We start from the raw sequence: 14,692 nt of genomic DNA, 5'->3' as shown, positions 1-14,692 counted from the left end.
GTATCCATAGCCACACCTTTTATTTGGAGGAAGTGAGACAAGTTAAAGGGGAAATTGTTCAGTGAGAGAACAAGTTTAGCCAGACGGAGGAGAGTGGTGGTGGATGGGGATTGTTCGGGCCTCTGTTCAAGGAAGGAGTGGAGAGCCCTCAGGACATGTCCGTCCTTGGCCTGCTGCATTGTTCCAGTGAAGCTCAACGCAAACTGGAGGAACAGCACCTCATCTTCCGACTAGGCACTTTACAGCCTTCCGGACTTAACATTGAGTTCAACAACTTCAGACCGTGAACTCTCTCCTCCATCCCCATCCCCTTTTTTTAATCCCTTTTTTCAATATTCATTTTTTATCCACTTATTTTTGTTTTTATTCATTTATTTATTCATTGTTTTATCCCCTTTTTTATCCCCTTCTTTATCCCAATTGGATCTGTTTTTCCCCACCCCCACAAGGACCATCTGTCACTTGTTCATGTTGTTCTTTCCAGAGTGTTTACCCTTGTCCTGTTATTATCACATTCTGATTTCTTATCTTAATGCCACCATCAGCACCTCCTTTAGCCCTTACCACTACCATTAACACCCCCTTTGTCCTTTTGTTCATGATATCTTTGTCAATCTCTCCTTTGCCCCCACCGATCGCTGACCTTCTGTCCAACTTCACCTGCTCCACCCCCCCCCCCCTTAAACAGTATCAATTTCATCACATTTCAACTTCTCTTTAGCTCTGAAGAAAAGTCATATGGACTCGAAACGTTAACTCTGTTTCTCTCTCCACAGATGCTCTCAGACCTGCTAAGTTTTTCCAGCATTTTCTGTTTTTGTTCCAGAGATCTCAGACTATCCTGGTGGGGGACAGGGATTGTTCGGGCCTCTGTTAAAGGAAGAAGCGGAGAGCCCTCAGTCTGTCCTGAAGACACCCTCCCTGAAGTCCCGTCACAGCGCTCACCCTCACCCTCCACCAGCGCTGAGAGACACACCTCGGTGGGCCCCAGCTTTAGAGTAGCCTCGGGGTCACAATCTGGTGAGCACATTGCACTGTCTGATTCACAGGCGGCGGCCGGGACTTCCCAGGTCCCCGGCACTCGGAGGAGCTGCTGGAGGCCAGAACGGCGCTGAGTCCAAGTCAGACGAGGAGCCTCTGGACTCGGTCATGTCACAGTTGCTGGAGCTGCAAAGACAAGCTCGGGAACATCAGGAAGGGATGTCCGCTGCACTCCTCAGATTGCAAGGCACGATGGAGGAGTCCGTCCGCTTTCACTAAGAGGTGATAGCACCGGCATTGCCAACGCATCGAGGTCAACACTGGCAGGATGGCAGTCGCCATGGAGACCTTGGTCTAGGATGTCGCTCCTACACTGCTGTGCGGGCTCAACTCCATCGCTGACACCATACACTGGCCTCAAACAGTGTGTATGCGAGAGGGGTGCAGGGCAGCTCGATATCACTCCAGCTACCTCTGCTCCTCAAGGAATCAGCCAGGGGCCCTCTGGCATCCACAGGGAGGAGGTTCCGCAGGTGCGCACTCTGGGGCCATCCAGGTGACTCCAAAAGTGTCCGGCTAATCCGAATCCCCTCTTCCTATTTCCCAGCAGGTCCAGCTCCACAGGCCGGGGAGGGTGTCACTGCCACACAGCAGGACCCCAAAAGCAGGCCGGGGACCTCCAGGTCTCGGCCCTCTAGAGGATGCCCGCCAAGGTCATCACAGACAGGGTGTAGCAGTCAGCAGGCTGCCCCCACCTCCGTTGTGTATGACTGGGGAGCACCAGGATGTAGCGACAGGGTTAGGAAGTTTAGGATGATGTAACTCTTTTGAGTTTGCGTGTCATCCTTGCACAGGGGCCATGCTAATCTTCTCTGTATCGTTCCAATTTTAGTATATGTGCTGCCGAAGCGAGCACGTTAGGATGATGTAACTCTTTCAAGTTATCAACAGATCGCATGTAACTCTTTCGAGTACATTCACTGTTCTTGGTTTCTGGGAGTGGGACATGAACCCACAACCTTCTGATTCAAAGGCGAGGGTGCTATGAACTGAGCCACAGCTGATGATGTAGCTGCACAGCCTGGGCACGGGTGTTAATCACTTGTACATAATGTTCACTAGTGTAAATAAACTCCTAACAATGTCTCCCTGCCTATGGTTCCTTGTTCTGATGAGCAGTGTTCGTGTTACTCAGATGTGAAACCTTTCTGCACAAGATAAAGGCAGGTGTCTCAGTCCAGGGCCTCTTCCCTGTGTCTGTGCAGCCTTCAGTGATGGTCCGGCCTCGCACTCCCTGGACACATTACTGATGCCTGCACCTCGATGGTGCTGGACACTGCTGTCAGAATGTAGTGGGCAGGTGCCACAGAGTTCCCTCATTCTCTATGTGTGCTCTCAGCACCTTTAAGGTGGGGCTGGCCCCCATCTCATCAGCATCTGTGACCCGTGGTGCTGTGCTCCTGAAGGGCTCAGGTACTGAAGGCGGACAAAGGATCAGATGCTTCTAAAGTTTCATGAAATAGTTGTGACTTCTCCATGAATTCCCTTAATTAATATTTTCTCCTGCAATAACCTTTCTGGACAGCAGGTGGCACTATCCCACAACACTAAGGACTGGCTAGCCCAGTATCACTTAAAACTTTGACATCCTTTCCTGCTTTTCCCTGTACACGTGGATATATTTTCCCTTTGCAAATAAAATCTTTAAGCATCTCTGCAACCTGCCCTTCAGAGCTCCCTCGGGTGGGCGGTGAACACATTCCCACTTCTCCAGCTACCACCGATTCTCCCTGCTCCACCTGTACAAAAACCGCTGGGGTTTCTTGCCTCATTGGTCTCCGAGCCCACAGCTAACTTATATCCAGGACTGCTCCGAGTTCCAATCACCGCAGTCAGTCTCTCATTTAACCTCCAACAACCTGATCTCGTGTATCCCGCCTTATTACAATGGTAACATGTCCTGTTTCCTCCCTTCCTTCAGCCCTACTTTCCACCTTTAATAGGCTGCCGTCCTTCAGCTTGATCCTTACTACTAGTAAGTTTTTATCATCACTAGTTTTTCTAGGTCTCCAATTTCCCTGCTGATTTCCATACGACCCTTTTCCTCCAGAACCACACAGGGCAGAAGAGGCCCTTCGGCCCATCGAGTCTGCACCGACACGTGAGAAACACCTGACCTACCTACCTAATCCCATTTACCAGCACTTGACCCACAGCCTTGAATGTTATCACGTGCTATAAGTGCTCATCCAGGTACTTCTAAAACTTTTTACACTTAACCGTTTGTGTGAAATCTCATACATGGTCGGTTAAAACCGTAGCTTCCCTGATCTTTTTGCTTTGTCTTTCATCGTCTTGATGTTTATACTGAAATGCTATTTTTAAATTATTCCATAATCATAACCCTCTCTCGCATTTTCAAAGGTCTTGTCTAAAATGCCCTGAACCATTGCTCCCAGATAAGTTATTTTTCTCTTGCAAACTGTAAGTAAGTCTGATTAAGTCTTTTTCTCAAAGTCTTAAACTTCAGCTGATAAGCTTCAGGGACAAGCTCGTAAACATTTAATATTGCCTTCTTTACTAGCCCGTAATCTGCAGACTGCTCCTCCGATAAACTTGCGTACACATTCATTGCTGTACCTGGGAAAAAAAAAACACTCTGTAACATGATAACCCAAGCGTGCCTCCCTAATCCCATTTACCAGCACTTGGCCCATAGCCCTGAATGTTATCACGTGCTGTAAGTGCTCATCCAGGTACTTTTAAAGCTTTTTACACTTAACAGTTTGTGCGAAATCTCAAACATAATCGGTTAAAACCGCAGCCTCCCAGATCCTTTGGCTTTGTCTTTCATCCAAAAATGTCTTGGTGTTTATTGGAATGCTATTGCTAAATTCTTCCATAATCATAACCTTGCTTTACATTTTCAAAGGTCTTGTCTAATTTTAGTGCCCTGAATCATTGGTCCCAGATCATTTATTTTTCTCTTGCAAACTCCAAGCCCTTTCCTCAAAGTCCTCAGTTTAAACTGACAAGCTTCAGGGATGAGCTCATAAGCATTTAATATTGTCGTCTTTACTAGCAGACTGCTCCTCCGATAAGCTTACATACACATTCACTGCTGTACCCGAAAACACACTCTGTAACATGATAGCCGAAGCATGTCTTGGTCCATTCAATTTCACAGCTATCTTTTCAAATGAGGTAAAGCATCTTTCAGCTACACCCCCTCTAAATTTAGGCACTAACCGAAGATTTTTAGTTAAATCAAAATTCCTCAAAGGAATCTGAATCACTCTCTCTCCTTTCCTCCTTCATTCTAAGCTTCACTTTAGACAATTCATCGTTTCTGGTTTCTTTCTCTCTGAAGCTCTCTTATCTCTTCCCCTCTCTCTTTCCTCAATTGCTAGCTTCTCTCTCTCTCTCTCTGGAGTTCAAGTTCAAAAGGGTGGTTGAAGTTCAGAATTCCCTTCCACACTAGATCAGTAGTCACTTGTAAATCAGATATTGATAAATTTGTGTTAACTGATGGTTTTAAGGGATATGGGGGCAAAGGCAGGTATGCAGAGTTCTCACAGATCAGCCACGATTGCATTGAATGTCGGAGCATGTTTGGAGGGCTGATGGGCTTCCTCCAGGCCCTCTATTCTTAAACAACAGTAGAAATTGGCATGCTGGGCCCATGATTCTTTACCCAGAGTAATTTGGAACACGTTACTCGCTGCTGGCTCTTTGCATTCAAGAGAGAGCCGGACTGGTTACTGACAGAGACCAGAGATCACATTACACAGAGGGGAAAGAGTCTATAAAGGTGACATTTTGGTCTGTGTGAAATTCCTGTACTGGTTCCCATTGACTGAGGGAGTCAGTGGGGAATTTCCCTAGAGTATTGTTTTCTCTAATTGTCCGTGTGGTTAATTTTTGCCCTTCCCGGGGGATGACAATGGTTCCTGGGAAAGGGGGGAGGGGGGTGATGGTGGTGGGGTGGTGGATGGAAGGTGGGGGTGTCACGATGCTCTGGCCATCATGATGTAAACCAGGCTTGTTGGACCAGTTCGTCTTTCCTCCCCCCGTCAATCCAACGCGTTTGCAAATTTTAACTGTGACCAGTTGTCGTTTCATCAGTTTACATTCCACTTCCTTGAATTAATTTGAGCTAATATTTCAAACTCAGCGTGATAAAACTTCATAAATAAGAGACTTTCGACATTTCTATTGCGCTTATCATGACCACCGGACTTCTCTAGGTGCTTTACAGCGAACGAAGTACTTTCTGAAATGTAGTCACTGTTGTAATGTGGGAAACATGGCAGCCAATCCGTGCACAGCAAGATCCCACAATGTGATCAGGACCAGGTAACCTGTTTTCAGCGGTGTTTATTGACCAGGACACCAGGGAGAACACACCCTGCTCTTCGTCAAAACAGTGCCGCTGACCTGCTTACGCCCAGCCGAGCAGGCAGCTGGGACCTCGGTTTCACATCTCAGCCAAAAGACAGCACCTCTGACAGTGCAGCACTCCCTCAGCGCTGTACTGGAGTGTGGGCTTTGATTTTTGTGCTCAAGCCCTAGGGTGGGGCCTGAACCCAGAACCTTCAGGCTCAGGGGGCAAGGGTGCTGCCAACGAAGCCTACGGGGCTGAGAACAGAGGACAAAAACAAGGAACTTTCACTATTGAAAAAAATAATAATAATAGGCCTCAGCCAGAGTATTGTGCCTAATTCTGGGCACCGCATTTTATAAAAGGATGTTAAGGCTTCAGAGAAGGCGTAGAGGGGATTTACAAGAATGAGGATGATGAACTTCAGTTATGAATCAAACACGCCTCAATCCAAATTTAGTCACTTGGTGCTACAGAACTTGAGCATTGCTGAAAAAGGAAACATGCTGTCAAAGCTTTTCATCTTGGACTCATCAGAACAGTTTCACAAAAATACTAAATCTCAAAGTCCTAACAGCACAGGTGGTGTGCCGACACCACATGGACTGCAGCGGGTTCAAGAAGGCAGCTCACCATCACCACCTTCTCAGGGGCACTCAGGGATGCGCAGTAAATGCTGGCCCAGCCAGCGAAGCCCACATCCCTTGAATGAATAACGAAAAAGGGGAACAACAATTTATAATGCATGAGAAGATTTGCCGGCAAGTGGGCTCTGATTGGTAGCCTGCCGCGGAGAACAGGGAACAGTTAACTGCCGAGCTTTAGTTTAAATTCAAACCAGGCAAGTAGATTCTGATTGGTCAAGGCATTGCCAAAGGAAATGAACCAGGGAATGGCTGCTGCGTCCCTCCCCCCATCTCTCCAATGCCAAGCTTTTGCTTGGTTGGGAACGGAGGAATGAGTGGGCATGTTCTCTGTTAGCAAAGGGCAGGACCCTGTTGTGAACATATGTAGCTTCTAGCACATGTAAGCGAGCCTAACTGATGATCTTCAATTGATGGTTAGTGTAATTATTAGCACAATCGGGATTGTTTAGTAAATGCTGTCCAATCACAGAATCACATCTGATGTTGGGCACTAGCTCTGAATTTTGCAAGCACGGGCTGTCCTCCGCAAAAAGAACAAACGCGTCCAGGCAATTGCGCCTTTTTTTTTGCATTAAACTCAAGAGTGGGAAACGATAGTTCCATGGTGCATTCTCCACGGCAACACCTCGATCAATGAGAGTCGGGACTTGCCAACCACTCATCATGCGGTATAAATTGTTGCTCCGTTGGAAATTTGGTATTCTTGCATCTGTCCTGGTGAGTGCAAGATGAAAAGTTTTGACACGTTGCCTCTTTTTTCAAGCAACACACAAGTTCTGTACCACAAAGCGACTATTTTCTTCTTTTGGAGGAGGGCTCGTGCTGGAGTTGGACTCGACACACAACAAACGGGAAACGTACCAGCAAGTCGGATAGTTCTTATAATCACAGCAAATTGCTTATGGCACTGCTTTATATTGGAGGGTGAGGGGTTTAAGAGAGAAAGATTACACACTTAAGAACTCTAATTTATATAGTATCTTTCAATCTTAGAAGATTCCAAAGCGATTTAAAGTCACTGAAGTGCTCTTGGATTGTCCTCACCGTTGTTACACAAGAAACACAGCAACCAATAATCAGACAGCAAGATCCCACGAACAGCAATTAAACAAGTGACAGGGTAATCTGTGCGTTGGCTTGTTTAAAAATGTGGCAGTTGATGGAATAAACATCACCAGGACACAACGGAAAAGCATCCTGCTCTTTTCGAGAGCGAGTGTTATTGGTTCCACCTGAGAGAGAAGAGCGAAACGTCTGCGCCTCAGACACTGCGGCACTCCCTCGGTACGGTACTGGGATGGTCAGCCTTGAGGGGCTCAAGGCTTGTGGGGCGAGTGCTACGAACTGGGCAACGGCTGAACCTTCGGTACCACGATGGAAAACACAAGATGTCATTCTGCTCTTAAAGTGCTTTAATGTTACGCAGTCTCATTGTACTTAAGTAACCATTGTGCAGGCACAGAGGTAAACTACAAAGGCTACAGAGTTCTTAAGCAAACCGTACCTAAACTCGTATCAATTTCACTTAAAAAGGTGACAGATTGGCTGATTCAAGATGTGTTACCCGAGTTCCTGCACTTTACATGAAGTTTGATACACAAAAGTTGAGAGTGACTCTTGAATGATGAGGGGCAAGAAATGGACATGTGGGTGTGTTATTTACCAAGGAACAAGTAAATCGCACTTATAAATTACGTTCTCATTAAAAAATAATCCAATAATCCCAAGTCACCCATGTTAACGACATCGTCTGGCGTTTGTAGAATGCCTCTACCGTAGCATAACATCTCGAGGTGCTTCACAGGAGCAGAATCAAACAGCATTTGACCCCGAGTCACTTAAGGAAACTGAGACTAGGACCCGAGGGCACAGCCTCAGAGTAAAGGGAAGACCTTTTAGAGCAGAGATGAGGAGAAACTTCTTTAGCCAGAGAGTGGTGAATCTATGGAATTCATTGCCACAGAAGGCTGTGGAGGCCAGGTCGTTGAGTGTATTTAAGACGGAGATAGATAGGTTCTTGATTGGTAAGGGGGATCAAAGGTTACGGGGAGAAGGCGGGAGAATGGGGTTGAGAAACTTATCAGCCATGATTGAATGGCGGAGCAGACTCGATGGGCCGAATAGCCTAATTTCTGCTCCTATGTCTTATGGTCTTATGGAAATATTTGGCCTCTAGCTTAGTCAAAGAGGTAGATTTTACAAAGCATCTTATAGGAGGGGAGAGAGGTCGAGTGGTAGAGGGGTTTAAGAAAGGGAATTCTAGAACTTAACACCCAGGCAGCGGAAGACACAGGTGCCATATGAAATCAGGAATGCGTAACAGGCCCGATTGGAGGAGTGCAGAGATCTTGGAGGGTTACAGAGCTGGAGATTATAGAAATAACCTGATTTAATAAAAGAGAGACATGCATTTATATAGCCCCTTTCTTGACCCCAGGGCCTCTCAAAGTGCTTTCTGCCCAAAGGAAGTGCTTTTTAAAAATAGTCACTTTTGAAATTAGGAAACGCAAAAGCTCAGCAAACTCCCATCAACAGCAATGTGATAAACGTCCACATAATCTTTTATTGATGCTAATTTTAGGAATCAATATTGGCCAAGACATTGGAAATAACTCCCCTGCTTTTCCAAATTGTACTATCAGATCTTTTACACCCACCTGAAGTATCAGAGGGCCTCGATTTAACATTTGACAGGATGTGAGCATTGCTGGCACCCTAGTTGCCCTTTAGGTCGTGGTAAGCTGTCTTCTTGAACCGCTGCAGTCCCTGTGGTGTGGTTACCCACAGTGCTGTTGACTCAGCGACAGTGAAGGAACGGGTGATATATTTCCAAGTCAGGATGGTGAGTGGCTGGGAGGGGAACTTCCAGGTGGTGGTGTCCCCATCTATCTGCTGCCCCTGTCCTTCTAGATGGTAGTGGTCGTGGGTTTGGAAGGCGCTTTCAAAGTGAATTCCTGTGGTGCATCTTGTAGATGGTACACACTGCTGCCACTGTGCGTCGGTGGTGGAGGGAGTGAATGTTTGTGGATGGGGTGCCAATCAAGCGGGCTGCTTTGTCCTGGATGGTGTTAAGTTTCTTGAGTGTTGTTGGAGCTGGACTCATCCAGGCAAGTGGAGAGTATTCCATCACACTCCTGACTTGTGCCTTGTAGATGGTGGACAGGCTTTGGGAAGTCAGGAGGTGAGTTACTGGCTACAGGATTCCTAGCCTCTGACCTGCTTTTGTAGCCACAGTATTTATATGGCTAGTCCAGTTCAGTTTCTGGTCAATGGTAACCCCCAGGATGTTGTTAGAGGGGGAATTCAGTGGTGGTAATGCCATTGAATGTCATGGGGTAATGGTTGGATTCTCTCTTATTTGAGATGGTCATTGCTTGGCACTTGTGTAGCACGAATGTTACTTGCCACTTATCAGCCCAAGCCTAGATATCATCCAGGCCTTGCTGCATTTGGACATGGACTGCTTCAGTATCTAAGGAGTCGCAAATGGTGCTGAACATTGTGCAACCATCAGCGAACATCCCCACTTCTGACCTTATGATGGAAGGAAGGTCATTGAAGCAGCTGAAGATGGTTAGGCCAAAGACACTACCCTGAGGAACTCCTGCAGTGATGTCCTGGAACTGAGATGATTTACCTCCAACGACCACAACCATCTTCCTTTGTGCTAGGTATAACTCCAAACAGCGGAGAGTTTTCCCAGATTCCCACTGACTCCAGTTTTGCTAGGGCTCCTTGATGCCACACTCGGTCAAATGCTGCCTTGGTGTCAAGGGCAGTCACTCCCACCTTATCTGTCCATGTTTGAACCAAGGCTGTCAGGCGGTCAGGAGTGGAGTGGCCCTGGCGGAACCCAAACTAAGTGCCAGTGAGCAGGTTAGTAGTGTAGTGTAGTGTAGTGCTGCTTGAGAGCACTGTCGACAATACCTTCCATCACTTTGCAGATGATCTAATTACACTATCAACCATCTATACATCACATCATATTTAAGGTGAGCTCTAGTGTCCTTAATCACCATCCCATCAGAGATCAGGATGGAACCTCTGACCTTTCTACTCTGTGGCAGCCAGGATTTCAACAGCAGCTCAGTGAGTGACACTCAGATGCCATCTTTCAGATGAGACGTTTAACTGAAGCCCCCTCCCGGAGGGACATAAATAATTCCACTACGCCAAAGAGCAGGGGAGTTCTCCGCAGTGTGCTGGTTGTGTTTTTATCACTCCACTTCCAACAGTAAAAACAGGTCATCTGGTCTTATCACACTGCTGTTTGTGGGAGCTTGCTGTGCACAAAGGAACTGCCGCATTTCCCACATTCCAACAGCGACTGCAGCTCAGGAGTACTTCACCGGCTGCAAAGCGCTTCGGAATGCCCTGAGGTTGTGAAAGGTGCTACATAAACTCAAGTTCTTCCTTTGTTATTACCCTCTCCGTCTCCTCCTCCACCCCCGCCGCAACCACCCCACAGCAGAAGGTTCGTGTCAGGAAGGTGAGAAGCTGAACCTGTTCCCACCCACACCCACAAATTTGGCTTGACGGGAAGAGCAAATTTTACTACACATTTTGCACCGAGGTTGGTCAGATCAACGGCGTTTCACAGCATGAATGCTGAGCTAAATTAACAAGGAGAGGCGTCGCGTCTCATCAGTCCACTCCTCCCTGGCTCCACCGGCAAAGTCAGAACAAGACAGAGACTAGGACAGTCAGGAAAAGCGGGGCAGCCAGTTTGACGCGGGAGGAGGACCCGATCAAGCCCTTCTGGATGGCGTAGAACTGCGCCACCTCTTCGTTCGGGTTCGGCTTTGAGGCTGAATTGAACCACAAGGCAATGCACTTCCCGCTCCCCCGATCGTGCTCCGTGAGCTTGTAGGAGTTGCTCCACAGCTTCTCGCACAGATCCCGCGGAGTCGGGAAGACATGGGAAAACTTCTCGCACATGGTATTTTCCGGACACCGGTTTACGCCTGAAATGAAATTTAAAAAACACAAACTCACTAAAAGGAAACGGTCTCAAGGGACACAGGTCAAACTTCCCCTACCAACTCCAATCAAAGAGGGTGGGAGTAACAAAGTGAAACAAGGTACCAGCGCTAACCTAGGAATTTGGGTGAAGTGGGAATCTCTCTGGTCAGTTTCTCCCCCAGCTATGATTTAGATAAGCAGTCAGACCGTGAATTAATACTTTAAAACAGAAAAGCTAGTTAAGCAACCAAATTAACAGAAATTGCCTGACAGTGACAGTTATATGTCAACCAACAAGACGAAGGGTGTTAACCATGGTAGCAAGAAGCTAACTTCACAGTTGCAACTTGGGTGTGAGTCATCAGCTCTCTATAAAAATATACAGGTTGTGCTACTGTCCAGAGTGAGGGAGAACAGTGTGATGAGGCCAGAGTGCAATGAGGTACAAATGCTAACTTGGGAATCTGGTGCAGGTGGGAATTTGGCACAGAGGCGGAGGAGGTTCCTGTCAGCCTCCAGAAGCTGGTGAGTGTTCAGGCTTAGTTAGGTGAGCAGGCAGGTGACTGGTTGATGAGTTTTTAAGATTTTATCCCTCTAAACGAGGGCAGACTGGTACTGGGGGAATACAAACATTGCATTAAATTTACATCTTAACTAGTTAAACTGCTTGGTTTTACTACAGACAATGAGTAAAATTTAACACAATAAAGATGATAGGGGCAGGTGATGTGTTGCAGCTGCAGCATGTAGGACCTGGTGGATACCTTTCGGATCCACACCTGTAGCACCTGCAGCTCGAGGAACTTCAACCCGGACTCGATGAGCTGGAATCCGAACGTCAGAAACTGCGATGCATCAGAAAGGGGAACGTGAACTGGACACTTTGAATCAGGAGGCAGTCACACCCCTTAGGCTAGCTACTTCAGATTTGATTCGTGGTCATGGACAGGGTGGGGGGGGGTATGACTACGAGTGAGGCAGGTATAGGGATCCACAAGGTAACAAGAGAAAGGAGAAGACAATAGTGCAGGGTAATAATGCGGGTAATGATAACCAGAATGTGACAGGAAGGAACAGGGTGAACAGACATGAGTACAAAGCAAATAAGGTCAGAGGAAAAAAATGGTAAAAAAAAAAACAGAATTAAAATCTTATTTTGAATGCACACAGCATTCATAACAAGATGGATGAATTGGTAGCACAAATAGAAATAAATGAGTATATGATATGATAGCTATTACAGAGACATGGTTGCAAAGTGGCAACGGCTGGGACCCGAATATTCAAGAGTATTTGACATTTTGGAAGGACAGGAAGAAATGGAAAAGGAGGTGGGGTAGCTCTGTTAATAAAGGTGAGATCAGTATAATAGTGAGAAATGGCCTTGGCTCAGAGGATCAAAATGTAGAATTCAGTTTGGGAAGAGATAGGAAATAACAAAGGAAAGAAGTCACTGGTCGGAGTGGTTTATAGGCTCCCTGACGGCAGCAGGAGGCAGAGATAATGGGGAATTGTAAGTAAGACACTGCAATAGTCTTGAGAGATTTTAAGCTTCATTTGGATTGGACAAATCAAATTGGCAAAAGGAGCCTGGAGTTTGTACAGTGTATTCAAGACAGCTTTTCAGAATAATATGTTCTGGAACCAACCAGGGAACAGGCTACTTTAGGCCTGGTCATGCGTAATGAGACAGGTTTAATAAATTACCTCATAGCAAAGGGTCCTCTAGGTAAGAGTGATCATAACATGATGAATTTCATGTTCAATCTGAGTGAGAAATGTTGGTTCATAACTAGTGTGTTGAACTTAAATAAAGGCAATTACAAAGGTATGAAGACAGAGTTGGCTAAAGTGGAATGGGAAAATAGGTTAAAAGGTAAGACAGTAGAGGAGGAGATATTTCATGACTCTCAACAAATATATATTCCACTGAGAAGTACTCTACGAGGAAGATGCACCATCAGTGGCAAATGAAGGAAGTTAAGGATGGTATCAAATTGAGAGAGAGGATGTCCAAGGCTGCAAAGATTAGTGTTAGTCCAGAGGATTGGGAAAATTTTAGAAGCCATCAAAGGATGACTTTAAAAAAAGGGGAGAAATTGGAGTGAGAGAGAAACCTAGCAAGAAATATAAAAGCAGACAGTAAAAGCTTCTACAAACATATAAAAAGGAAGAGGGTAGCTGAAGTGAGCATGAGTGCCTAAGAGAACTGGGGAATTAATAATGGGAAACAAGGAAACAACAGAGTTTGAACAAGTATTTTGTATCTGGCTTCACAGTAGAAGACACAAAAAAAAATCCAAAGAACAGTAGAAACTCAAGAGGCAAAAGGGAGGGAGGAACTTAAAACAGTCACAATCACTAGAGAAAAAGTACTAGGAAAACTAATGAGACTAAAGGTTGACAAGTCCCAAGGACCTGATGACCTGCATCCTAGGGTCTTAAAGGAAGTGGCTGTAGAGATAGTGGACGCGACGGTGGATTCCAAAATTCCCAAGATTCTGGAAAGGTCCCAACGGATTGGAAAACTACAAATGTAACATTGCTAATCAAGAAAGGTTGGACATGGAAATCAGGAAACTACGGACCTGTTAGTCTAATGTCTGTCATTAGAAAAACGCTAGAATCCATTATTAAGTAGCAGGACATTCAGAAAATCATAATACAATCAGGCAGATACAACATGGTGTCGTGAAAGGGAAATCGTGTTTGACAAACGTATTAAAGTTCTTTGTGAATGTAACAAGCAGGGTGGATAAAGGCGAACCAGTGTATTTGGATTTCCAAAAGACATTCAACAAGGTGCCACATGAAAGATGACAAGACGAGATAACAACCCATGGTGTTGGGAATGACATATCAGCGTGTGGATAGAGGATTGGTTAACCAACAGGAATGAATGGGTTGGGATAAATGGGTCGTTTGCAGGGTGGCAAATTGTAACTAATGGAGTGACAGAAGGATCAGTGCTGGGGCCTCTATTATTTAGGATCTGTATGAATGAACCAGATGAAATGGCTGTACTATAGTCAAACCTGCTGACAGTACAAAGAGAGGTGGGAAAGCAAGTTGTGAGGAAGATGCAGACAGTCTCCAAAGCTCAAGTGAGTGGGGAAAAAAATTTTCGCACGTTGGAGTGCAATGTGGGAAAATGTGAGGTTGTCCACTTTGACAGGAAGAATAGAAAAGCAGAATGGTATTTAAATGGAGAGAGGCTGAAGAATGCTGCAGTGCAGAGGGATCTGGGTGTCCTTGTACATGAATCATGAAAAGTCAGCGATTCAGAAGTAAAATGGAATGTTGGCCTTTATTGCAAGGGTAAAGGAGTATAAAAGTAGTTGGGTCACTGCCACAACGGCACAGGGCATTGGTGAGACCACACCTAGTGTACTGTGTACAGTTTTTGTCACTTAACTTGAGGAGGGAATATACCTGCATTGGAAGCAGTTCAGAGAATGTTCACCAGGCTGATTGCTGGGATGAAGGGATTGTCGTATGAGGAAAGGTTGAGCAGGTTGGGCCTACGCTCAGAATTTAGAAGAATGAGAGGTGATCTTAGTGAAACGTGTGACATCCTGAAGGGGTTTGACAGGGTAAATGCTGAGAGGATGTTTCCCTTATGGAGGAATCTAGAACTAGGGGGCACAGTTTCAAAATAAGGAGTCTCCCATTTAAGAGGGAGATGAGGAGGAATTTCTTCTCTCAAGAGGGTGGTCAGTCT

The 14,692-nt window shown here is 45.9% G+C and overlaps 1 protein-coding gene and 1 non-coding gene across 3 annotated transcripts in view; both read right to left on the bottom strand.

Moving 5' to 3' along the window:
- Positions 1–1,790: 1,790 nt before the first annotated feature.
- On the bottom strand, positions 1,791–1,897 carry LOC144683138 (U6 spliceosomal RNA). The gene has a single exon (XR_013577184.1). It is a non-coding gene; the product is annotated as a U6 spliceosomal RNA (small nuclear RNA).
- An 8,625-nt stretch (positions 1,898–10,522) lies between these two features.
- The window catches only part of folr (folate receptor), an 81,993-nt gene continuing 77,823 nt past the window's right edge, over positions 10,523–14,692 (bottom strand). For both annotated transcript variants that reach the window (XM_078545007.1, XM_078545008.1), the window contains exon 5: positions 10,523–10,973. In XM_078545007.1, coding sequence (XP_078401133.1) covers positions 10,687–10,973 — 287 coding nt within the window. In that variant the 3' untranslated portion in view covers positions 10,523–10,686. The remainder of the gene's footprint in view (positions 10,974–14,692) is intronic.

This window comes from Cetorhinus maximus, chromosome 7, assembly GCF_964194155.1.
Source record: "Cetorhinus maximus chromosome 7, sCetMax3.hap1.1, whole genome shotgun sequence".
Lineage (NCBI taxonomy): Eukaryota > Metazoa > Chordata > Chondrichthyes > Lamniformes > Cetorhinidae > Cetorhinus > Cetorhinus maximus.
This window is presented reverse-complemented; position numbering and strand designations above follow the sequence as displayed.